The sequence below is a fragment of the Carlito syrichta genome, unplaced genomic scaffold (assembly GCF_000164805.1).
Source record: "Carlito syrichta isolate Samal-C Ts95f unplaced genomic scaffold, Tarsius_syrichta-2.0.1 Scaffold301885, whole genome shotgun sequence".
In the NCBI taxonomy this organism is placed as follows: Eukaryota; Metazoa; Chordata; class Mammalia; order Primates; family Tarsiidae; genus Carlito; species Carlito syrichta.
In genome coordinates this window covers 119833-144344 of record NW_007245981.1, presented here as the reverse complement: position 1 = coordinate 144344, position 24512 = coordinate 119833, and the positions used below count along the sequence as shown (strand labels likewise).

Sequence of the window (24512 nt, the reverse complement as noted above, 5' to 3'; positions counted from 1 at the left end):
AAAGATTTTTAAATTATGTTTGTTTTAAAGAACTCAAAAAAATAAACCCACTTTCTCTTAATTTTGGTTATTTATCAACAAAATGGACAGTCACATAAAGTGGCAAGCTTCCTTTGGAGGTATTCAAACACAGGCTGGGTGGTAATCTTCGGGCATGTCCTGGAAGCTTTCTAGGAGGTTAGCCCAGAGAGCATCTAAGCTCTGCCAATTCTAAGATTTACCTTTTTGGTGGCACAAAAGGAGAAAGGACCTAAGGGAGATGCCAGGATATGGTCAGAAAAGATTCCAACAATCACAGACTGCTGGCATCAGACAGAAAGCACAGACGTGCTACAAGGGCAAGCTTGTCTATCTCTGCAGAGCAGAGCTGAAGAGCCACACGGTGGAGCCACTTCTTCACTGTATGAGTTGGACCAAGTTAACAAATGTTTCTGTGTTTCCCTAGTCTATAAAATGGGAATAACATTCACCTTACAGAGTTGGTGTGAGAAATAAACAGCCTAGCGAATACAAAGCCCACAACACTCTACCAGGCATATAACAAGATGCCTGAGGAACAGCGGCAACCATCACTGGAGATGGAGAGAGATCACCTTCAAATGACTTGGTCTATGTGCCAATCTTTTAATGTACAAACATTTAAAAATGACAAACTAGAAAGGAGTTTGAAACTGAACAACTGAAGATGATTATATACAACAGTTTCTACAAACCCAAAACTGGATATTAAGCCAAGATAGCTCCTGCTAGATTCTAACCTTCAAGGCTGAATTGTTCTGCTCTATTCACTTGCAGCAGATCACAGCATGAAGCAAGGTCAACTTTTTCAGCCCATCCTTTCTAAATTTTTCTTCTAAATCAAGAAGTCACAACAGAACCAGGAAGGGTTGAGCTATTAGCCAGAAAGAGATGGTGAGAACTGCTCTAGTAACTTCATTTACTCTTTGGGGCTTCATGCCCACAAGACAATTTTAAGAACCCCTCATGTAAGACTGGGCTCAAAGTTCAGATATTTTGATCTGAACTGTGATGCTTATGGCAAATACAGGATAGATTGAATGGTTCTAGACCAGGGAGAAAGCATTCACAAATGCTGCATCTTCAGTGAAATAAGGCAAATACCTTGAGGCAAGGAGTGACTACGTGACTAATTCATCCATGTGGGAGACTCAAATCTACAACTGTGCAACATAAAACCTGGAGTGCTGAGGTCTTCCTTTTTAGTGAAAGTCAAAGGCCCTAGGACAAAATGCTAGAAAGTCTTTTATTAACCACGCTGGGACAGCTAAAGTCCTTTTGGGAAGAAGAGAAACACTAACCCCTTCCTTTAAGTTTTTTTTTTTTTTGAGTTGGAGTCTCACTCTGTCACCCAGACTGGAGTGCAGCGACACACTCATGGCCACCAGCCTCGACCTGCTGGGCTCTGACGATCCTTCCGCCTCAGCCTTCCAAGTAGCCGGAACCACAGGCATGCGCTACCACGCCCGGCTAACTTTTGATCTATGGTAGAGGCGAGGTCTTGCCAAGTTGCCCTGATGGATCTCGAACCTGCAGGCTCAGGCAATCCACTCGCCTCGGCCTCCCAAAGTGCTGGAATGACAGGCTGAGCCACTGAGCCCGGCCCCTTTAAGTTTTAATAGCCAACCAGAATCTGGGTTCTGAAGAGTTGAAACACTTTTTCCCCAGGATTAGGAGCAATCGCAGCAACTGGCCAAACGTGTTAGCAGCAGGAAAGTTGAGTGTTACCTACATGAATGGTGCTCAGTGTGGGTAGTATGTGGCCATGAGCAGAACACTAGCTTTATAACCTCCATGCTGGGAGGTCCTGCGGCTGCTGCTCTGCAGGTCCATTTCAAGCAGGATCCAGCCATCCACAGAACCAAACAGCTGGAGTGTTGGGAACAGAAGAGTCTGTGTTCCACAGATAATGCATGAAATGACTACTAACAGAGAAGGTATGAGCACAGCATTCGAAGGTAACTCCTCCGGACAGCCTGCTATTAAATTCTTAAGAGCTTCTTAGAGTCTTGATGGATTGAGAAATTCTAAAGATTTTTTTTTAAAGATAGGTGAGAGATGACAAAGACATGAGTTCTTTGTAGATGGTGACAGGCTTACTTTGTCCCCAAGTTCATCTTAGAGCTCAAGCAAATTCAAGACATGAGGCAGAGACACTAGACTTGTGTCAAGGGCAAAAACTTCTGGTAGTAGCTCTTGGTGACGTCAATCATCAGCTCCTGAGTACACTCCGGGAGCTCCCCTGAGAAGAGTCCTGGGGAAAGAAAGACCTGGTTCTAAGGAGCTCGAATAACTTAAAAGAGATTGAGATATTTCTCTGGCAATACTTTTTTCACCTCAGATCAGATGCATGTTTCATAATCACTTAAAACAGTCACTAGAGGCCGGGCTCAGTGGCTCAGCCTGTAATCCCACCACTTTGGGAGGCTGAGGTGAGTGGATTGCCTGAGCCCATGGGTTCAAGACGCACCTGTGCAACTTGGCGAGACCTCATCTCTACAATAAATCAAAAATTAGCTGGGCGTGGTAGCACGCGCCTGCAGTTCCAGCTACTTGGAAGGCTGAGACGGAAGGATCGCCAGAGCCCAGTGGGTCGAGGTTGCAGGGGTCGGGAGCGGCCACTGCACTCCAGTCTGGGGGACAGAGTGAGAATCCAACTCAAAAAAAATAATAATTGCTAGAGATGTTCTGGCCCAGCACTTGCTGAACTTTTTCACATGTGTGGCTCCAATATGGGGAAATTACTAAACAAAAGTCTCTTCTTCCTCCTCTGCAAAAACAGAGATAAGTGGCACAGCCAAATGGCTAACTGCCTCCTCAAAGAATCTGAGTAATGATTTTATACATCTTTGAAACTCAGTGTCACAGACCCAAGTGATCCAATTTTAATTGGAAGAACAAACCACCCAGTGGTAGGTATCATGTACTGTCAAATATCTATTTTCATATCATCTTCCATCTGTGAATTTGTGATGTGCCTCCGTTTACCCTACATGATTTCATCTTTGTAAGTTTTTTTTTTTATTTGTAGAGACAAGGTCTCACTATGTTGCCCAGACTGGTCTCAAACTCCTGGGCTCAAGCAATCTTCCTGCCCTGACCTCCCAAAATGATAGTATTACAGGCATGAGCCACTGTGCCCAGTCACTCATTATATTTTAGATAACATTTCTAGGTCCTTTGTAATGGGTGAATTTTTAAGTTAGTTCTATCAACATATTGTCAGAGATAGAAACTGCATGTATAACTTTTGTGATGGAAAATAAAACTTAGTTTTAAGGAAGCTAAAATAAAAATAACTGACATCCAAGGTTACCTGGGCAGCCTGAGAAGACAGTGAATGGTGGGACCACAGTTTCTGGAGGTAATACTGTGTTGTCAAGAATTTTGCAGCAGTCTTTCAACACACACCGGCGTCCCTGAAATTAAAATCTTGTTAAAAAGAAATAGATCAGGAAAAGGGAGCAAAACTTGTCTAGTTTGCTATGTGGAAGGCTATTTTATATTGGCCCCATTCATGATACTGTATAATAGCCATGGACAGTGAAAAGAGGCTTGGTACCTGATGAGGAGGAAGAGGCAGGGTTGTGAGAGTGTGTGTTTGTATATACTTGGGGCTGAGGGTTGGATGGTAGGAACAGAACAAGTTACCTGTGTCATTATAAATTATGTGAATTTCAGTCTTCCATCAGTTGTTTGATTTTCTCTTTGATTAAGTGGACACCTATTGTTTTGCTTGTCCAGAATCCACTCCCCTTTCTTCTGGTAACAGAACCTAAACATTGCTTGGGAACCACCCCATCCCCATCTCAGTCCATGTGTTTCACCCTTCAGCCCACACACCAAATCCCAAGCCTGGCCACAGCAAATGGAGTAGAGAATCAGTATATGAGTCAAATTAGTCTGATGAACCTCAACCTCAGGGGTTCTGCTAGGACTATTGGGAAAAGAAGCACTTCCCACTGGGGCTCCCAGGGGATAGGACGAAAGCCTGGAATAGTTATCTTATTTTCATGAAGGAAGAACTTGCCTGAGTTAACCTCCCAGAGGAAAGGAACACAGGTTAGTGTATATGTTCTCCCATAGGTGAGTGATAATTATTTAGGTTGTGTCTTATGCTTGACTTTATCCACTTTTTAGTTCTGCCATGACACACAGCATTTAAAGGGTGAGAAAGAAGGTCTGGGAAACTCATGTGTTTCATAGGTTAAGGGGAAAAAAGGGGCTCCTGTGTACAGTTTAAAGTCGTGCCTCAGACTACTTGCTGGGTAAGTGAAAGCTTTGGTCTTTATTGACTGTGTTTACATCACCAGGGCCTATAAGCTCATTTGTGTTCTAGTTAGAAAACCTGATAAAATATACCTGACCAAGAATGTGGAAATCTTAACAAATACCAGGACAATGCTAACTTGTCCAGACCTCAGATTTTATCAAAGAACATAAAAGACATTTTGATTTGATTGTGTTCAAAATTTCCCCCATTATTACTCAAATCATATGTACTTCCAGGAAAAAAGTAGATTGCCAAATGAATTTCTTAAAAAGCTTATGCCTTGGCCGGGCTTGGTGGCTCAGCCTGTAATCCCGCGCCTTTGGGAGGCTGAGGTGAGCAGATTGCCTGAGCCTGCGGGTTCGAGACCCGCCTGGGCAGCAAGACCTCATACCTACAATAAATCAAAAAATCAGCCGGGCGTGGTAGCGCATGCCTGTAATTCCGGCTACTTGGAAGGCTGAGGCGGAAGGATCGCTGGAGCCCAGCAGGTCGAGGTTGCGGTGGCCGGGAGCAGCCACAGCAATCCAGTCTGGGTGACAGAGTGAGACTCCAACTCAAAAAAAAAAAAAAAAAAGCTATGCCTCCATGGTCTGAATTTCTCAAGTAGTTGTCTCAGCTGGGTGGATGACCACATTGACAATATTTGGCAACATCTTTAGCTCATAAGCAAGTTATGACCATAGTTCTTCAATCCTCCTTGAAAAAGCCTATTCCATGAATTGCCTGGTAGTGGCAATTTCAAAATATAACAACTAACTATCTTTCCTGGTGACCCTCAAGTTAATATTAATTCAACATGCCTAAACTCCAAATAACCCAGACTGAGCACAGGGGGCACTGAGTAAAAGGAAATCAGATGCACTGTGGAAGGCATAATACACTACCATGTAGGTATCCACAGACAAAGGGCCCTGAAAAGAACAGTGAAACGAATCTTTTCACTGTGTACCACCAGCCACCACACCTGCTTTGTCCTCTAGTTGGCCACTGTGTCCACTTAGAAAAATGATGCTTAACTGGGTGGGTTTCAGAAGCGATCTGGATAGACTGATCAAATAGCAGTAAAATAAAGCATGAAGGTATTTCCTAGGCATGAATGAATTGATAATAGCTGAGGAAGTAAAAGGCTGAAACCATGTTTTTATTCTTCCCTGGAGAACTTTCCAAGGAGGAGTCAAAACTATAGTCATGGTTGGGTGTGGTGTCTCATTCCTATAATCCCAGCACTTTGGGAGGGTAAGGCAGGAAAGAGTACTGCTTTAGGCCAGGAGTTCTAGACCAGCCTGAGCAACACAGTGACCCTTGTCTCTATAAAGAATAAAACAATTTAGCCAGGCATGACTGTGTGCACCTGTAGTCCTGGCTGCTCAGGCTGAGAAGGAAGGATCACCCGAGCCCAGGAGAAAGAGGCTGCAATGAGCTATGAATTTGCCACTGCACTCCAGCCTGGGCAACAGAATGAGACTCCAACTCAAGATAAAAAAACAAAAAAAAAATTGCAGCCATGTTGCTAGTATTACAGCCACCATCCTTATGCAAGCAAATTAGCATCTTGGAGTCTTGGTTTCCTCATTTATGAAACAGGATGGAAAACCAAATCTGCAGGGAGGTTGTCAAGATTAGAGATAATAAATGTAAAACTCATAGCACAATAGCTAGGCCTATTAATATTAGTTGTTAAACTTTTTGTTCAGGCATTTGGATGATTCTGATTAACATCTACACCTTTACATATTAAAAAAGAAGTTAGGGCTGGGCGTCGTGCAGAGTGTAATCCCTGCACTCTGGGAGGCTGAGGCGAGACGATTACCTGAGCCCAGGGGTTTGAGACCAACCTGGACAACTTGGCGAGACCTCGTCTCTACCATAAATAAGAAATAGCCAGGTGCAGAAGTGCACGCCTGTAGTTCCAACAACTTGGAAGGCTGAGGCAGAAGGATCTCCTGAGCCCAGCAGGTCGGGGTATGGTGGCTGTGAGTATGCCACCACACTCCAGCCTGGGCGAAAGAGTGAAACTCCAACTCAAAAAAAAAAAAAAGAAGTTAGTTTACCACATGGGATGCTACAGGAAGGATCTGTGTGTCACAAGGACAGATGGAATCTAAAAGAGTTACTGTTAGCCCTGAGATTCTAGAATTCTAAAATAATCTTTCTACTAAGATTATTTGAGAATCTGTCAAGGCTCAGCAAGTATCACCAATATTGAGCAATAACTGTCATGAAATGATGTATTAAAAAGTGCCACAAAAAAGCAAAGCACCTGACAACAGGATTAGAATTCCCTAAGCACTGGGAATAGAATATGGATTTTAAGTTTTCAGACATTTTGCTCTGGGGATAATGGACAGAGAGAGTTACAGGACTGGGTTCTAAGGTGACATCTTCACTTTGCCAAGGAAAGTATGAGAAAAACCCAGCAGTGACTTAGAAGGCCAGCTTTTGTCAAATAGGGTGAAGGGAGAGGATGACATTGACTGTCTTCCCCTTTTCCCAAAGACTTTCTGTTCATCCTTGCTGTGCCCTCATGGTTCCTTTGCTGTGCCCCCATGGCTCCTGGAATATGAACTGCATGGTTTCTACAAGTTTTTTGATACTTTAGGGTCTGAGTCTTATCCAGGGAAGAGAGCTGGCTCTGTATTAATGGGAGTATTAAAGAAACATATAAAGAGCCTTGGCTTTTCCTAGAATCTAGTCTGAGGTACAAATGTAAAGTGTAGCAGTTTCCCTAAACAGTAAGGCAGCCAGCTCTGGTCATTAACATTCTCACCCAGGACATTCTCATAAATCCCAACGGAAATCAAGCTTGTCATCTATGACATCACAAGAAATCCAACCTTGTGAAGACTTGGATGGATTAAACAAACTGATGCTTGGTCCCTCAGGGACCAAGATCTTACAGACTCTACTGAGCAAGGGGCCCACCTGCACTCCAAACTACTTGCAGTGCCATGACATCATGCCCTTTGGTGACTTGGATCCTTATACATTCCAATCTCTTTCCAGAAATGACCATCTTCCCCTGTGTACTGGGCCAATTTTGACTTGCCTTCTGATCCTCTTGCCCCATTAGACTGTAAGTTCTGTGATGTAAGGCAACAAATAGGCCATACGGCAGCATAGCTAATCATATTGTCTGGGTTGAAGTCTCAGCTCCACCACTTACTAACCTTGTCAAATCCCTTAATATCTCAATCTTCTCATCTGCAAATAGGAGTAATTACAGTACCTAACACTCTGTGAGGATTAATTGAGTTTAACATCATACGGAAGAGATTCAATAAAGATGAGCCATTATTATGTGAGAAAAAACTCCAAATCTGGCAAGAAAAACTCAACCTCAGGAAGACTGGAAACTACTCTTAATTAGCCTTAGAAGGATGTGGTGGCATATGCCTGTAGTTCCAGCTACTTGGAAGGCTGAAGTAGAAAGATCAACTGAGCCCAGCAGGTCAAGGCTGCGGTGGCCGGGAACGTGCCACTGCCCTCCAGCCTGGGCGACAGAGTGAGACTCCAACTCAAAAAAAAAAAAAAAAAATCCAAAAAACAAAAACTATCCTTGTCCTGCTTGGTCACAAAAGCAGAGTCCCACTGAGGTGAGGGAGGGAGCTAGGGGGGATATGAGGCTGCTTAGTCAGCCAAGTCACCATACTCACAATCACACAGTTCTTGCCAACATGAACGTAGGAACCAATCTGAGCTGCGTTGACCACACAATCTTCCTCAATAAAGACATGGTCCCCGATATGTAAAGGAAAGAATGCAACACTAGAGAAGGAAAAATAAATAAATAAAGGTGATATACTTTGGGTCAAGGTTTATAGAACTACAGATCATAATCTCAACTTCATCATCTTATGTAAATAAGACCATTCCTAACAAGAAAAAACTCTCAGGCTGGAAAAATTCTACAATGTTGAAGAAGTTGTATACAATTACTAATTACTAACTCAAAATAAAAAATATCACACCAATACTCAGTGATCTATCCCAGAAACAAAGAACTGAGTACCACATGTTCTATAATACTATAAGAGAGGGATTGGCAGTAGTGGAACACTGCCAGGAGAGGGAAGGAAGGAACATAACATCAGTAAGGGTACCCAATCTCAAACCAGGGGAAATGGGGACCAAAGGGAGGCCCAAACTTCACCTGTACAATGACCACTTGTATATCTAATCCTGAACTATAACCCACATCTTTAAAATAAAAAAAATGCTATCACATTTTACTTAACTATATAAAGATTATTTTTAAAAAAAGAAAGAGAAATATTAGACCAAAGAGGTGTGCAAGGAAAATGTAAGGCAGAAGGGGCAAGATCATCAAAGTTAAAAGAACAGGCACCAAATAAAAATTAATGAATGGCTGTTCATTCCTGTTTCCTTTGAAAATGCTCACAGATGATATTTTTAGTAACCTGGTCATAATGTTTGAGGGGATTAACATTGGGTTCATGAATTATCACTTCCAGCACTCCACGTTCAGCAAATGTATTCATTTACCAGTTTTACTGTCTAAGATGTGTCAGACTCCATGGTAAGAATTAGGGACACAATGGTAAACAAAAGAGACATAATCCTGTTTGTGAGGAGCTCATAATCACCAGAAAAATTCAGAGTAAATAAATTATGTCATCAGTTACAACTGTGATAAGGGCTACAGAGACACAATATCAAGTTATAAGAGTATATAACAAGGAGACTTTATCTGGCCCAGGGTTTAGGAAAAACTTAATTGACAAAAAGGATGAGTATAAGTTAGCAGGCTTTCACCACACTTCTGACATCATTCCCATCCCAGTCTATAGGATTCCTCAAATGTCACTGACAGTGGTTTTGTGATCACATTTATAAGTAATTTCAGTACCTTGGGATGTAAACTATTTGGACTGGAGCTGTAGAAAGTAGCTAGATGTTCACTAGCTCTTTCTAGTTCTGTTCTATTGTGTTAAGAATATTTTGAGCCAGGCTCGGTGGCTCAGCCTGTAATCCCGTGCTTTGGGAGGCTGAGGTGAGTGAATTGCCTGAGCCTGCGGGTTCGAGACCCGCCTGGGCAACTTGGCAAGACCTCATCTCTACAATAAATCAAAAAATCAACTGGGCGTGGTAGCGCATGCCTCTAATTCCAGCTACTCAGAAGGCTGAGGTGGAAGGATCGCTGGAGCCCAGTGGGTTGAGGCTGCAGTGGCCGGGAGCGGCCACTGCACTCCAGTCTAGGCGACAGAGTGAGACTCCAACTCAAAAAAAAAAAAAGAATATTTTGTCAGAGATGATACCTGTCTTCTGAACCTGTAATTTATTTAAATCTTCCTTCTCATTAGTATTTTGGGTCTGTACCTCTTGCGCAGCAATGCATCCCCTAACCTCATCATAGTCGATAGTATTGACAGTTCTCTTATTTTAAACTAAAAATTCCAAATTGTATGGTATTATCTGGTTCTGGTATAATATCTGGTTCTGGTATGATACGCAGGGGGAAAAAAAATCCACATTCACCTTATATTCATGTTTTGCTATTTAAGCTTTCATATTTCTGTATGTCTCACATAGGCTATTCCTATTTACATATCCCTTCATTCACCAATAAACCCCTTATTCATTCTTGGTGTTTTTCCTGGGCCATAAGCAGCCCAATGCTTTTATCAGAAAGTGGCATCACATCTAGCAGAGTAGCAGTCACTATATGAAACTATAAAAGAGTACCACAAGGTTTTCTGGCTTCCCTCCAATAGCCTTTGGTGTGAATAAGTAAATATTTTATTGTGAATGATTTATGACTCCCTGATCCAACTGTTGTATGTAATGGAATGTCTGGAGCCCAACATCATTATTGGAAGTGTGGGATTATTTCTGCATAATATACTTCTAGGTAGTATGGCTCGTTTGAGCTAGTTGCTCCCTTCGCTTTTCTTCCCTAACCATATTCATACTGTTGTGACAGGGGTATCATACTATGTAGCAGCTATCATATTATACAGTGGCTATCTCTCTTTTTTTTCTGAGTTGGAGTCTCACTCTGTTGCCCAGGTTGGAGTACAGTGGCACACTCAAGGCCACCCCAGCATCAACCCGCTGGGCTCCAGCGATTCTTCCACCTCAGTCTTCCAAGTAGTCAGAACTACAGGCACATGCTACCACTCCTGGCTAATTTTCTAGTTACTGTAGAGATGAGGTCTCGCCAAGTTGCCCGAGTTGGTCTCAAACTCGCGGGCTCAGGCAATCCACTCACCTCTGCCTCCCGAAGTGCTGGGGTTACAGGCTGGGCCACCAAGCCTGGCAGTGACTATCTCTTTATATACTTATTTCTATCTCTAGATTTTGAGAACCCTGAGGCAGGAGCTTATAACCCAGTGGCTGGCATAAGGTAGGTACTCAGTAAATGCTTGTTGACTAATTGGATGAAATGCAGATGGGTGCTATAGGAAGGAATCAGGAGGACAATTAGCCAAGGAAAAGAGGCGAAGAGAATACTGTACCACCACAGTAGGCATGGTAGTCAATTTTCCTGCTCTGTCCATCCTTTCTTGGACAGTCTTTATAAGTCCCATTAAGGGATAAGTGGACCTGACTTGACCCTGCACTCTGGGTCACAGCTGCTTAGACCAAAGGTGGATACTTAATACAAGCTACACCAATCAGATTCTCTCTCCCAAGAATTTAGAAATAAGACATAAGCTCTCTCATTGGTATCTGTTGGAAGCCTAAATAGATAAATGACACAAAGGGCTGAGTCAGCAAAATGGGTTCCATGAGCAAAAGGGGTAGATATAGACAAGCTGAGAGGAAGGAGAGGGAAGCAAAAGTGCAGAGAGAAGAGCAATATAGAAAAAACGGAGCGGGGTAGATAAACAGAATAGTCTTGATTCTGGCTACCTGCCTTTCTAGTCCCTAGAGAGGCTCCTTTTTCTACTCTTAGGTTCCATTGAATATCCCTATGTCTCTTTAATCAGAACTCTCATTGCTTTTGCCAACTTAAATGGATTCTTTTTTTTTTTGAGTCAGAGTCTCTGTCACTCAGGCTGGAGTGCAGTGGCACACTCACAGCTATCACAGCCTTGACCTGCTGGGCTCAGATGATCCTTTCAAGTAGCTGAAACTACAAGAGCACACCACTACACCCAGTTAATTTTTTAATTTATTGTAGAGACGACATCTCACCAAGTTGCCCAGGCTGGTGTTGAACCCCCGGGCTCAGGCAATCCTCTGCCTCTGCCTTCCAAAGTGCTGGGATTATAGGTGTGAGTCACCATAGCTGGCAGCTTAAGTGGATTCTATTTCTGGCAACCAACCATTAACTAGACTAAAACAACTATCACAGAGTTGTGTTCTTTATGGGAAACTCTTACTCAATGCTCCAAACAAGACTTACTCATTATACCACAACTTAATACATGGACCACACCACCAGTAGCAGCTTCTTACCCGAGACTCAAATAATGTGAATTAATTACATACCCTTTGCTGAATTTCTTGAATGGTGGCCTTATAACACTACGACTTTTCACAACACAATGGCGTCCAACTCTTACATTTGCCAGATCCCCTCGGATAATACAATCATTCATCACAATGGTCTAAAAGACAAAGTACATTTTAAAAAATTACCAATATAGCCTAAAACATAATTAAAAGATTAGATAACAAGATAATGACTGACGGTTATGTTATAATCCACTGTATCAAATGTTTAATCAAATGGCATAACTTGTAAGGTAAAAAGAGAATTGTTTTCATGACAGTGACTACAGTTAGAGATTTTTCCAGTACATCACAAGCTTGCCTTTACTACCCCATAAATAGGACTCATTAAATTAAATGACTTTATTTATTTGAGTTGGAGACTCACTCTGTCACCGAAGCTGAAGTGCAGTGGCACTCTCACAGCCACCACAGCCTCGACCTGCTGGGCTCAGGTAGTCCTTGTGCCTCAGTCTTCCAAGTAGCAGGAACTTCAGGCACATACCACCAAGCCTGGGTAATTTTTTGATTTATTGTAGAGATGAAGTCTCACCAAGTTGCCCAGGCTGGTCTCAAACCCGTGGAATCAGGAAATCTCCTCACCTCAGCCTCCCAAAGTGCTGGGACTATAGGCTTGAGCCACAACATCTGGCCTAAATTACCATTTATTGAAAACACCTATAGCAGACCTAATTTATGTGTCTTTTTAGATTCACTCAGGTCCTCCTGCTGCTCAAGCCTTGGTTGCCTACTCACTGAAAGTCCTTGCTGCCCTCACCTTTGACTTTTCTCTTAATACTACTGACCACCTCTAATTCCATGCTCCCATGGACCCACTGAAATTCTGGTTTCTAGCCCAACCTCTGGACTCATTAACTGCTACACTGCAGGGTGTAAGATCTGGTTTTTCCAGAGAATTTCTGGAGAGGATGAGTTATATAATCCAGATATCTAGGGATATTAATACCCCATACTTGGTAAAGAGTTGGCATCCTTGAAATGTCTTCTGAATGGGGTAAAAAAAGTACATGTAGCTGGAGTTGCAGCTGAAAAAGTAAGCAGGGGACATGTAAACAGAGCATGAAAAAATTATGTATGCTAAGCCTAAAAGCTTAGTCATTTTTTCCTAGGGGATATAAAGAATCAATAAAATATTTTAAAACAGAGGATTAACACAAACAAATTTTCACTTTAGAAAGACCACTCTGGAAGCAACCTGGAATTTAAATGGAGGATATAGGTGAACCTGGAGGAAAAGGGACCCTTTAGATGACTACAGTGGATCAAGGTAAAAATAAATAATGGGCCTTATCTAAGGCAACAGCAGTACATATAAAAAGAAAAAATAAATACAAAGTAAATGAATCTGATCAAGCCTCTAGAAGTAACTACCAATTTAGAGGGAGGAGTGGGGGATAAAGACTACATTAAACAACTCCATGTAATATGCCAAATACAGAAGTTTGAGAATTCAACTAGTGATCCAGTTTTTACAATATGCAAATGATGGGGGGGTGGAGAAAATAACTGTTCCAGGTGAAATATGACCAAATACAATGTATGCAGGACCTTGTTTGCATTCTGATTTGAACAAACCAACTGTAAAAAGATATCTTGAGATACAGGAAAGGCTGAATATTAAGGAAATACTTAGTTCTTAAAATATATTATAATAATGGTCATCCACTCACTTTTAAAGTCTTTAAATATTAGTGAGACACACTGAAGTATTCATGGATGAAAAAGAGATTTGCAATCTGCTTTAAAATACTCCAGCTTCCATTTAGTGCTAAGGGACGAAAAAAGATACTCCAGCTTCCCCTACTCCATCCTAGTCAAACCAGGTCTGGGTTGAGGGCTAAGTTTAGAGATGATACAAGAATGTCAAAATAGGCCAGGCACAGTGGCTCACACCTGTAATTCTAGCACTTTGAGAGGTCAAGGTGGGAGGACTGCTTGAAGCAAGGAGTTTGAGACCTATCTCTATAAAAATGTAAAAAAAATAAAAATTTTAAAAAGCCAGGTGTAGTGTTGCATGCCTTTAGTCCTAGTTACTCAAGAGGCTGAGACAGAAGATTGCAAGAGTCCAGGAGTTCAAGCCTGCAGTGAGCTATGATTGCACCACTGTACTCTATCCTAGGTGACAGAGCAAAACCCTATCTCTAAATAAATAGCTGTAAGAATGTGCTAATTGTAGAGAAGCTGGTGAATGAATTTACAGGGATTCATTATATATTATCTCTATTTTTTTTTTGAGTCAGTCTCACTCTGTCGCCCAGGCTAGAGTGCAGTAGCAAGCTCGCGGTCACCACAGCCTTGACCTACTGGGACCAGGCAATCCTTCTGCCTCAGTCTTCCAAGTAGCTGGAACTACAGGTGTGTACCAACACGATCGGCTAATTTTGCTGATTTATTGTAGAGACAAGGTCTCACCAAGTTCCCCAGGCTGGTCTCAAACTCCTAGGCTCAGACAATCCTCTTGCCTCCACCTCTCAAAGTGCTGGAATTATAGGTGTGAGTCACTGCACCAGACTATTATCTCTACTTCTGTACATGTCTTAAAGTTTCATAATAAAAGTATTCAGTCATAAGAAAGAATAAGCTGGCCAGGCATGGTGGCTTAGCCTGTAATCCCAACACTGTGGGAGACCGGAGTGAGAGGACTGTCTGAGCCCAGAGCTTCAAGACTAGCCTGGGCAACTTGGTGAGGTTTCTACAATAAATTACAAAACAAAAATTAGCTGGGCGTGGTGGTGTGTGCCTGTAGTTCCAGCTACTTGAAAGGCTGAGGCAGAAGGATAGCCTAAACCCAGCAGGTCAAGGCTGCGGTAGTTGTGAGCATGCCACTGCACTCCAACCTGAGTGAGAGTGAGACTCCAACTCATAAAAAGCTAATAGCCGGGCTTGGTGGCTCAGCTTGTAATCCCGTGCCTTGGGAGGCTGAGGTGAGTGGATTGCCAGAGCCCACGGGTTTGAGACCGGCTTGGGCAACTTAGTGAGACCTCATCTCTACAATAAATCAAAAACTTAGCCAGGTATGGTAGCGCGCGCCTATAGTTCCAGCTACTTGGAAGGCTGAGGCGGAAACATCGCCGGAGCCCAGCAGGTCGAGGCTGCGGTGACCGGGAGCGGCCACTGCACTCCAGTCTGGGCGATGAAGTGAGACTCCAACTCAAAAATAACAAAACAAAAACAGCTAATAACTACTAACACATGCAATGAGATGGATAAATCTCAAAGACTTGCCTAATGAAAGTAGCCTGACATAAAAGAGTACATGATTCTAGCCTAAGTGCCCATCAATGGATGAATGCTTTTAAAAAATACATGACATGCCGGGCTCGGTGGCTCAGCCTGTAATCCCATGCTTTGGGAGGCTGAGGTGAGTGGATTGCCTGAGCCCGCGGGTTTGAGACCCGCCTGGGAAACTTCATGAGACCTCATCTCTATAATAAAACAAAAACTAGCCGGGTGTGGTAGTGCGCACCTGTAGTTCCGGCTACTTGGAAGGCTGAGGCGGAAGGATCGCTGGAGCCCAGCAGGTCGAGGCTGCGGTGGCCGGGAGCAGCCACTGCACTCCAGTCTGGGCGACAGAGTGAGACTCCAACTCAAAAATAAAATAAAATAAAATAAAATAAAAAATACATAACATATATATATATGTGGAATATTATTCAGCCTTAAAAAAGAATGAAATATTGTCATTTGCAGCAACATGGATGGAACTGGAGGTCATTATGTTAAGGTAAATAAGCTAAGCACAGAAAGACAAAATATTCCATGTTCTCACTCAGATATGGGAGTTAAAAAAGTAGATCTCATGAAGACAGAGAGTAGACTGGTGGTTATCAGAGGTCAGAAATGGTAGAAAGGGGAGATGAAGAAAGGTTGATTAATGTGTACAAATATATAATCTGATAGGAGAAATAAGACCTAGTATCTGATAGATCAGTAGGATGACTATAGTTTACAATAATCTATTGTATATTTCAAAATAAGTATAAAAGAATAATTTAAATGTTTCCAGCAGAAAAAAAAGACAAAATATTTATGGAGATAGGTATTCCAATTACACTGATTTGACCTGATATGATATATTAAATTATCACATGGACCCCCCCAAATATGTACATCTATCGTGTGTCTATTCAAAAATAAGGAAGCCGGGCTCGGTGGTTCAGCCTGTAATCCCACACCTTTGGGAGGCTGAGGTGAGTGGATTGTCTGAGCCCGTGGGTTCAAGACCCGCCTGGCGGCGAGACCGCATCTCTACAATAAATCAAAAAAAAAAATCAGCCGGGCATGGTAGCACATGCCTGTAATTCCGGCTACTTGGAAGGCTGAGGCGGAAGGATCGCCGGAGCCCAGCAGGTCGAGGCTGCGGTGGCCGGGAGTGGCCACTGCACTCCAGCCTAGGTGACAGAGTGAGACTCCAACTCAAAAAAAAAAATTAGTGAATAAAATTATTTTTTTAAAAGAATATGTGATTCAAATTATATAAAACTCTAGAAAACGCAGAACTAATCTATATTAGTTTAACATTGGTGGTTGTCTGGGGCAAGGGTAGGAGGATTGACTACAAAGGGGAACAAGGGCACTAGGGTAATGGAAATATTTTATATCTTGATTGTGGTGGTGGTTGCACAGATGTGCACATCAGTTAAAACTTGTCCAACTGCACACTTAAAAAAATTAATTTTGAGCCGGGCTCGGTGGCTCAGCCTGTAATCCCGTGCCTTTGGGAGGCTGAGGTGAATGGATTGCCTGAGCCCACGGGTTCGAGACCTGCCTGGGCAGCGAGACCTCATCTCTACAATAAATAAAAAAGTCAGCCAGGCGTGGTAGCACATGCCTGTAATTCCGGCTACTTGGAAGGTGGAGGCGGAAGGATCGCCGGAGCCCAGCAAGTTGAGGCTGCGGTGGCTGGAAGTGGCCACTGCACTCCAGTCTGGGCAACAGAGTGAGACTCCAACTCCAAAAAAACAAAAAAAACAAACAAAAAAAAAATAAATTTTTATGCCAGGTGTAGTGGCTCAACCTGTAATCCCAGCACTTTGGGAAGCAGAGGCAAGAAGAATGCTTGAGCTCAGAGGTTCGAGACCAGCCTGAGAGACCTCGTCTCTACAATAAATCAAAAAATTATCCAGGTTGTGATGGCAACACAATCAGCAGCAGATGTGAAAGGATTTTTTTTTTAATTTTTTTGAGTTGGAGTCTCACTCTGTCACCCAGGCTGGAGTGCAGTGGCACACTCCCAGCCACCACACTCTCAACCTGCTGGACTCAGGAGATCCTTCCACCTCGGCTTTCAGCTAGGCATGGTGGCTCACGCCTGTAATCCCAGCACTTTGGGAGGTGGAGACAAGAGGACTGCCTGAGTCCAGGGGTTTGAAATCAGCCTGGGCAACTTGGCGAGGTCTTGTCTCTACAATTAGTCAAAAAATTAGCTGGGCATGGTGGTGCATGTCTGTAGTTTCAGCTGTTTGGAAGACTGAGGTGGAAGAATCGTCTGAGTCCAGCAGGTCAGGGCTGTGGTGGCTAGGAGTGTGCCACTGTACTCCAGCCTGGGCGACAGAGTGAGACTCCAACTCAAAAAAAAAATGTTTTAAAACCCTTTCACATCTGCTGCTGATTGTAAAGTATTACAGTTCCTTTGGTTTTCAGAAGCTATTTTTTCAAGCTCAAAGAGATGTCTGTTTCTAGTATATACTTCTTTCATCTGAGATCCTTAATTTACTTCAATTATTGTTTACAGTTTTATGTTTACATCTACAATCAGAGAAAATGCCTTCCTTTTTTTGGAGAAGAAAACAGAATTCCAAGAGTTCTGAGTATTTGATGATGGCTATTGTTTTATTGGTTTTTGAATAAATATAAAAAGCTTAATCTGGAAATAAAGAAAATCCACACAAGTCCATTTGTCAGCCGAAACTACACTCCAACTGAAGAAGCAAAAACATACAAAGATAAGAAGTAAACTATAAATAAAAGATAAGAAATAAATTATATGACAGGAAGCCACAGAAAAATAGAGAGAAAATGCCAGGCTCGGTGGCTCAGCCTATAATCCCAGCACTTTGGGAGGCTGAGGCGAGTGGACTGCCTGAGTCCATGGGTTGGAGACCAACTCAGGCAACTTGGCGAGACCTCGTCTCTCCAACAGATAAAAAATTAACTGGGTGTGGCAGTGTGGGCCTGTAGTTCCAGCTCTTTGGACGGCTGATGCAGAAGGATCACCAGAGCCCAGCAGGTTGACACTGGGGTGGCTGTGAGTGTGCCACTGTACTCCAGCCTGGGTGACGGAGTGAGACTTCAACTGAAAAAAAAAGAAAATAATAGAGAGAAGACTCAAATCCTGGTTTCCTATCTCACAAGGTATAGAGTTGAGGAAGAGAAGTCAGATTCAAAATCGAGGCAAAGGCCAGGCATTGTGGTAATTCCAGTACTTTGGGAGGCCTAGGAAAGAGAATTGCTTGAGACCAGCCTGAGCATAAAGTGAGGTCTTGTCCCTACAAAAAGTAAAACAATTAGCTGGGTATGGTGGTATGCGCCTGTAGTCCCAGCTACTCAGGAGGGTGAGACAGGAGGACTGCTTAAGCCCAAGAGTTCTAGACTGCAATGAACTAAGATCATATCACTGCATTCCAACCCGGGTGACAGAAAGAGACTCTGTCTCAAAAAAAACCCACAAAAAACTGTAACTAAAAACTAAATCATAATAGAGGCAACAGAGTATTAAAATGAAAGAAGCTGGCTACTTTACAGAGAAGAAAATAATACCAAAGCAGGGAGTTAAACTCAACAATAGGCAAGGAAGAAGGGGCAAATTGGCGGTCTAAGGACTACACCAGCAAACCTGCTTAGCTTGGCTCATGAAGCATTTTTTAAAGTAATTTAAATTAGATTTTATTATTTGACTATTGGAATATTTTTGCACCTTTAAAAAATCCAGATTTCCAGTTTCTTTTGAAAAAAAAAAAAATCAGCTCTGGAAAGCTGATTGTTGTCATGTGAGACTGTTCTTACATAGCAACAATCAGTTTGAGCTTAGATTGGTCACATATTCTCCAGTTTACCAGGCCCCACCACTATCTACTATTCACTCAGTCTTTTTTACTCATCTGACCCCCTCTATCCCTGCAAACACTATGACATTTGATATAAAGGATTAGGAAAACAGAAATGGCAAAGTTCTGAAAAAGAGAAGGGCAGGAAATATAAATGAATTATTCATAACAGCAAAAAACTGGAAACAAAATAACTATTCAACAATAGGAGACAGGATAAGTGGAATTGTATACAGCAGTGAAAATGCACAGACCACAATGAATCTTAGACATGAAAGCTGAGTATTACCCAAAGCAATCTATAGCTTCAATGCAATCCTATCAAAATACCAGTGACATTTCTTAACAGAAATTAAAAAAAAAAAATCCTAAAATATGTAAGGAATCACAAAAGTCAAACAGTCAAAGCAATCTTGAGCACAAAGAACAAAGCTGGAGAAGGCATCACACTACCAGAATTCAAAATATACTACAAAGCTGTAGTAACCAGAATAGCATGGTACTGTCATAAAAAAAGATACATAGACCAATGGGACAGAATAGAGAACCCAGAAATTACTCTGCCTATCTACAGGCAACTGATTTTTGACAACGATATCAAGAACATCCATTGGGAAGAGGACAGTCTCTTCAACAAATGGTGCTACGAATATCAATATGTGGAAGAATAAAACTCGACCCCCACTGAGATCTCACCTGATATAAAAATCAACTCAAGCCAGGTGCGGTGACTCGCGCCTATAATCCCAAGCACTTTGGGAGGCCAAGGAGAAAGGATTGCCTAAGTCCACGGGTTCGAGACCAGCCTGGGCAACTTGGCAAGACCTCCTCTCTACAATAAATCAAGAAATTGGCCAGGTGTATATGCCTGTGGTTCCAGCTACTTGGAAGGCTGAGGCGGAGGATCACCTGAACCCAGCAGGTCAAGGCTGCAGTGGCCATGAGTGTGCCACTGCACTCCAGTCTGGGCGGCTCAAAAAACAAAAATCAAAGAACAACAACAACAACAAAAACAAAACTACAATTAGAACTACCATATGCGCCATTGCCTTATTAGACTCTGCTGTGGCCATGTGCTCTTTGAGTTATGGCCATCACCATGTCTCCTGGCTTTGGCCCCCTCCCCTACCTTGGGGAGGTGAATCTCCTCTTTATATCCCTCTCTAATTCCCTTTGTAAATAAACTATATTTTCTAATCTAACTTCTGTGTAATTCCTTGCAACTTTTTTGTGGCACTGGATTGCACACCTGACACCCACACCCCAGTAGGCCTGTCCTAACATTCTGGAGGTTCCGCTGGAAGTATGTGTGACCTAACACACTTACCTAGAACAGAGGCTGCCAGGTGTCATATAAACTAGCTGGAAAACTAAACTGAAAATTGTGACAAATCTCTGGAGGCTGACTGTATGCTAGTATAAGACAAGTTCCTGAGGGCCACAATCATCAGGGGGTTCCCACCCTTTTACAGTTTCCTCCAGAAACCACTCATGGATTTCACAGACAGTGGAGGAGGAGCAAAGGAAAGCTCTCCCCATAGTGCTGGCTGGGGTAGGGGAACATCAGCTACTGACAAATCCTCCAAGACCCAGTTCTCTTATCCCCCATGTGGAACAAAATGCTTAACCTGAAGCAGGAAATACCAGTATAATCTCCCCCCCCTCCCCCCGCCAGGCCGAGAGAAAGAACTACCATATGATCCAGCAATCCCACTACTTGGCATTTACCCAAAGGAAAGGAAATCAGTATACTGAAGAGACATCTGCTCCCCCATGTTTATTGCAGCACTATTTACAATAGCCAAGATATAGAATCAACACAAGTGTCCAGCAACAGATGAATGGATAAAGAAAATGTGGTATATATACACAATGTAGTACTATTCAGTCATAAAAAAGGAATGAAATCCTATCATTTGCAGCAACATGGATGTAACTGGAGGACATCATATAAAGTGAAACAAACCAAGAACAGAAGGTTACCAAGAACATGGTATGTTCTCTCTCATATGCAGAAGCTAAAACAAGTTGATCTCATAGAAGCAAAAAACAGAAGATACTAGAGGTTGGGAAGGGTAGGGGGAAGAGGGGATAGGGAGAGATTTGTTAAAGGATACAAAATTACAGCTAGATAGGAGAAATAAATTCTACCATTCTATAGCACTGTAGGATGATTACAGTTAACAATAATATATAGTTTCAAATAGCTAGAAAGATACTGAATGTTCCTCAAAGAAATAAACATTTGACATGATGGATATGTTCATTACTCTGATCTGAACATTACACATTGTATTCACTGAAACATCACTCTGTATGCCATAAATATGTACAATTATTACATGTCAATTAAAAAAATAAAACAAATGAAAGTTGAAAATGGTACTAGTGATATAGATGTTTCCCATTGTCATTATTATAATACAGTATTTAAAAAGTAAGTCACACAAAACAAAGTAAAGCTAACAATATATTTTATTTAGGGATATATATGTAGGTAGTAATTTTTTTTTCAATCATAAAGAATTTATGGCCGGGCACAGTGGTTCAAGCCTATAATCCCAGCACTTTGGAAGGCCAAGGTGAGAGGACTGCCTGAGCTCAGAGGTTCGGGACCAGCCTGGGCACTTGATGAGACCCTGTCTCTACAATAAATCAAAAAATAAGCCGGGCATGGTAGCACGCGCCAGTAGTTCCAGCTACTTGGAAGCTAAGGCAGAAGAATTGCCTGAGAAGAAGAAGGTTTAGGCTGCAGTGGTCATGCCACTGCACTCTAGCCTGGGCAACAGAGTGAGACTCTGACTCAAAAAAGAATTTATAAGACAGGCCAGGCATAGTGGCTCATGCCTGTAATCTCAGCACTTTGGGAGGCCGAGACGGGAGGACTGCTTGATCTCAGGAGTTTGAGACTAGCCTGGGTAACATAGTGAACCTCGTCTCTACAAAAAAATTAAAAATTAGCTAGCATGGTGGCACATGCCTGTAATCCCAGCTACTTGGGAGGCTAAGGTTAAAGTATCACCTGAGCTCAGGAGGTCAAGGCTGCAGTGAGCTGTGATCATGTCACTCCACTCCAGCCTGGGCAACAGAGTGAGACCCTCGACTCACAAACAAACAAACAAACAAACAAAAAACAGTGGAGTTATGCAAACAAAAAGCAGTGGAGTGTTAAATGTCTAAGGACAGACATATAAACGAAGCAAATAGAATTGAGAGTTTAGAAGTAAATCCATGCATTTATGAATAGTTAATTTTCTATAAGAGTACCAAGACCACTCAACAGGGGAAGGATTTTCTCTTCTACAAATAGTGCTGTGACAACTGCATTTCTATGCCCAAAAGAATTAAGTTGGACATCTACCTCAAACCACCTACAAAAATGGACTCAAAATGAATCAGTGATCTAAATACACGTGTAAAAACCATTAACACTCTCATAAGAAAACACAGTAGTAAATCTTCATGACCTTAGGTTTGGTAATGAATCCTTAGATATAACACCAAAAACACAAGCAACAAAAGAAAAAAATAGATAAACTGGACTTTATCAAAATTAAAAACTTTTGTGCATCAAAGGACATTATCAAGAAAGTAAAAAAGACAACCCACAAAATGAAAAAAAAATTGCAAATAATGTATCTGAGAAGTGTTCAATATCCAGAATATATAAACAACTTTTACAATTCATCAGCAAAAAGACAACACAATTTTAAAATGGGCAAGAGACTGAACACGACATTTCTCTAAAGAAGATATATAGCCAGGTGCGGTGACTCACACCTGTAATCCCAGCACTTTAGGAGGTGAAGGCAAAAGGACTGTGCCGGAGCCCATGGGTTCGAGACCAGCCTGGGCAACTTGGCAAGACTTTGTTTCTACAATAAATCAAAAAATTAGCTGGGCATGGTGGCACATGCCTGTGGTCCCAGCTACTTGGAATCTTGGAATGCTGAGGCAGAAGGATCACCTGAGCCCAGCAGGTTGAGGCTGCGGTGGCCATGAGCGTGCCACTGCACTCCAGCCTGGACAACAGAGTAAGATACCTACTCAAAAAAAAAAAAAAATTAGATATACAGATGACCAATAAGCACATGAAAAGATGTTCAAAGTCGTTAGTCATTAGGGAATGCAAATCAAAACCACAATGAGATACCATTTCACATCTCACCCACTAGGATGGCTATCATCAAAGGAAAAGAAAAAAGAAAAAAAGAAATGTTGGTAAGGATGTGGAGAAATTGGAACCCTGAACAATGGTGATGGGAATGTAAAATGGTATAGCCATTGTGGAAAAATGTTTGACAGTTTCTCAGAAAGTTAAACATAGAATCAAATCACTGTATGGGCCAGGCACGGTAGCTCAAGTCTGTAATCCCAGCACTTTGGGAGGCAGAGGCGAGAGGACTGCCTGAGTCCAGGGGTTCGAGGCCAGCCTGGGCAACTTGGTGAGACCTCATCTCTACAATAAATCAAAGAATTAGCCAGGTGTGGTGGCGTGCGCCTGTAGTTCCAGCTATTTGGAAGGCTATCGCCTGAGCCCAGCAGGTCAAGGCTGTGGTGGCCGAGAGTGTGCCAATGCACTCCAATCTGGGCATCTCACAGAGTGAGACTCCAACTCCAAAAAAAAGAATCACTGTATGAACCAGCAATCCCACTCCTAGGTGTACGAGGTCTGACAATTAAGTTCATGAAGTGGCCATCATACGCTTAGGTTGGCAGCACTGTACAAACAACCTGGTAAGGTTTCATAACTTTGGTCTATCAGTGTCTCACAGCTGTGTTCGTTGTCAATGTGTGGCAGTGTCTTGCTGAGTGGCATTCATTATTGTTGCATGTTTTTGTGTGCCATCGCGAGAATCTTGGAGCTAGAATTAGAGCAATGAGCAAACATGAAATTTCTTGTTAAACTTGGCAAGAGTGGAAATGAAATCAGGGACATGTTAGTCCCAGTTTATGGGGATAATGCCATGATGAAAATTGTTGGGAGCCAGCCTTGGAGGCCTGCCTGATTGACAAAGTCCAGGTGCGCTGAGGACCCCCGGCCGCAAAGCGAGTCCGGGCAGCTGAGGCCCTTCTGTCTTCCGTCTCTGCTGTTGGTACAGCTGAAGAAATTCTGTGCAGTCGTGGAAGAGGAAGATGGCATGATTATGCGAAGTACTCACAGCTAACCTGGAAATGTCATGGTTCATTTTTCCATTTTCCCACTATGCCGCTTGGCCTTTTCTAACATATGCAAGGGTTAAACTCTGAAGCACATCAAGAATGCTTTCTTTCTCTTGGTTATAAGTTACTAGATATTGCTTGAGTAAAAAATGATATAAGTATATTCACTCTTTATTTGATTTAGGATTATGCCATTTAGTGTTTAGACATAAGGTTCTTTAGAAGCACAAGTTTATAGTAAGTTCATTATGAGCTCATTATAAGTTCTAACACTTATCTAGGAGTTATGTAGGTGATTTATAACACTGTTTTCACTGACAGGATAAAGATTATCTTTAAGGTTTTTACTTAATTCAATAGTTAAAACTCTAAGTTAACATTTATAAAGTGGGTTTTCACTGAACTCATAATATACTAATCAGACACTTTTATGACAACTTAGCTAAAGACAGAAAACAACCTTGGAGGCCTGGGAAACATTACTAAAAGCTTCTTTTGAGTTTTCTTTAGAAACAAGCACTGCATGATAAGAG

The 24512-nt window shown here is 42.2% G+C and overlaps 1 protein-coding gene across 3 annotated transcripts in view; it reads right to left on the bottom strand.

Annotated features, from left to right (window-relative positions):
• Window positions 1–1956: 1956 nt before the first annotated feature.
• DCTN5 (dynactin subunit 5) overlaps window positions 1957–24512 on the bottom strand; it is a 27651-nt gene continuing 5095 nt past the window's right edge. The window contains exons 3-6 of one of the 3 annotated variants that reach the window (XM_021711143.1): window positions 11747–11865; window positions 7945–8056; window positions 3335–3437; window positions 1957–2302 (exon numbers count right to left, since the gene is read on the bottom strand). In XM_021711143.1, coding sequence (XP_021566818.1) covers window positions 2295–2302; window positions 3335–3437; window positions 7945–8056; window positions 11747–11865 — 342 coding nt within the window. In that variant the 3' untranslated portion in view covers window positions 1957–2294. Of the gene's footprint in view, window positions 2303–3334; window positions 3438–7944; window positions 8057–11746; window positions 11866–18852; window positions 18943–24512 lie in introns of those variants that run through there. The other 2 variants (XM_008055568.2, XM_021711144.1) reach the window with 2 other exon arrangements.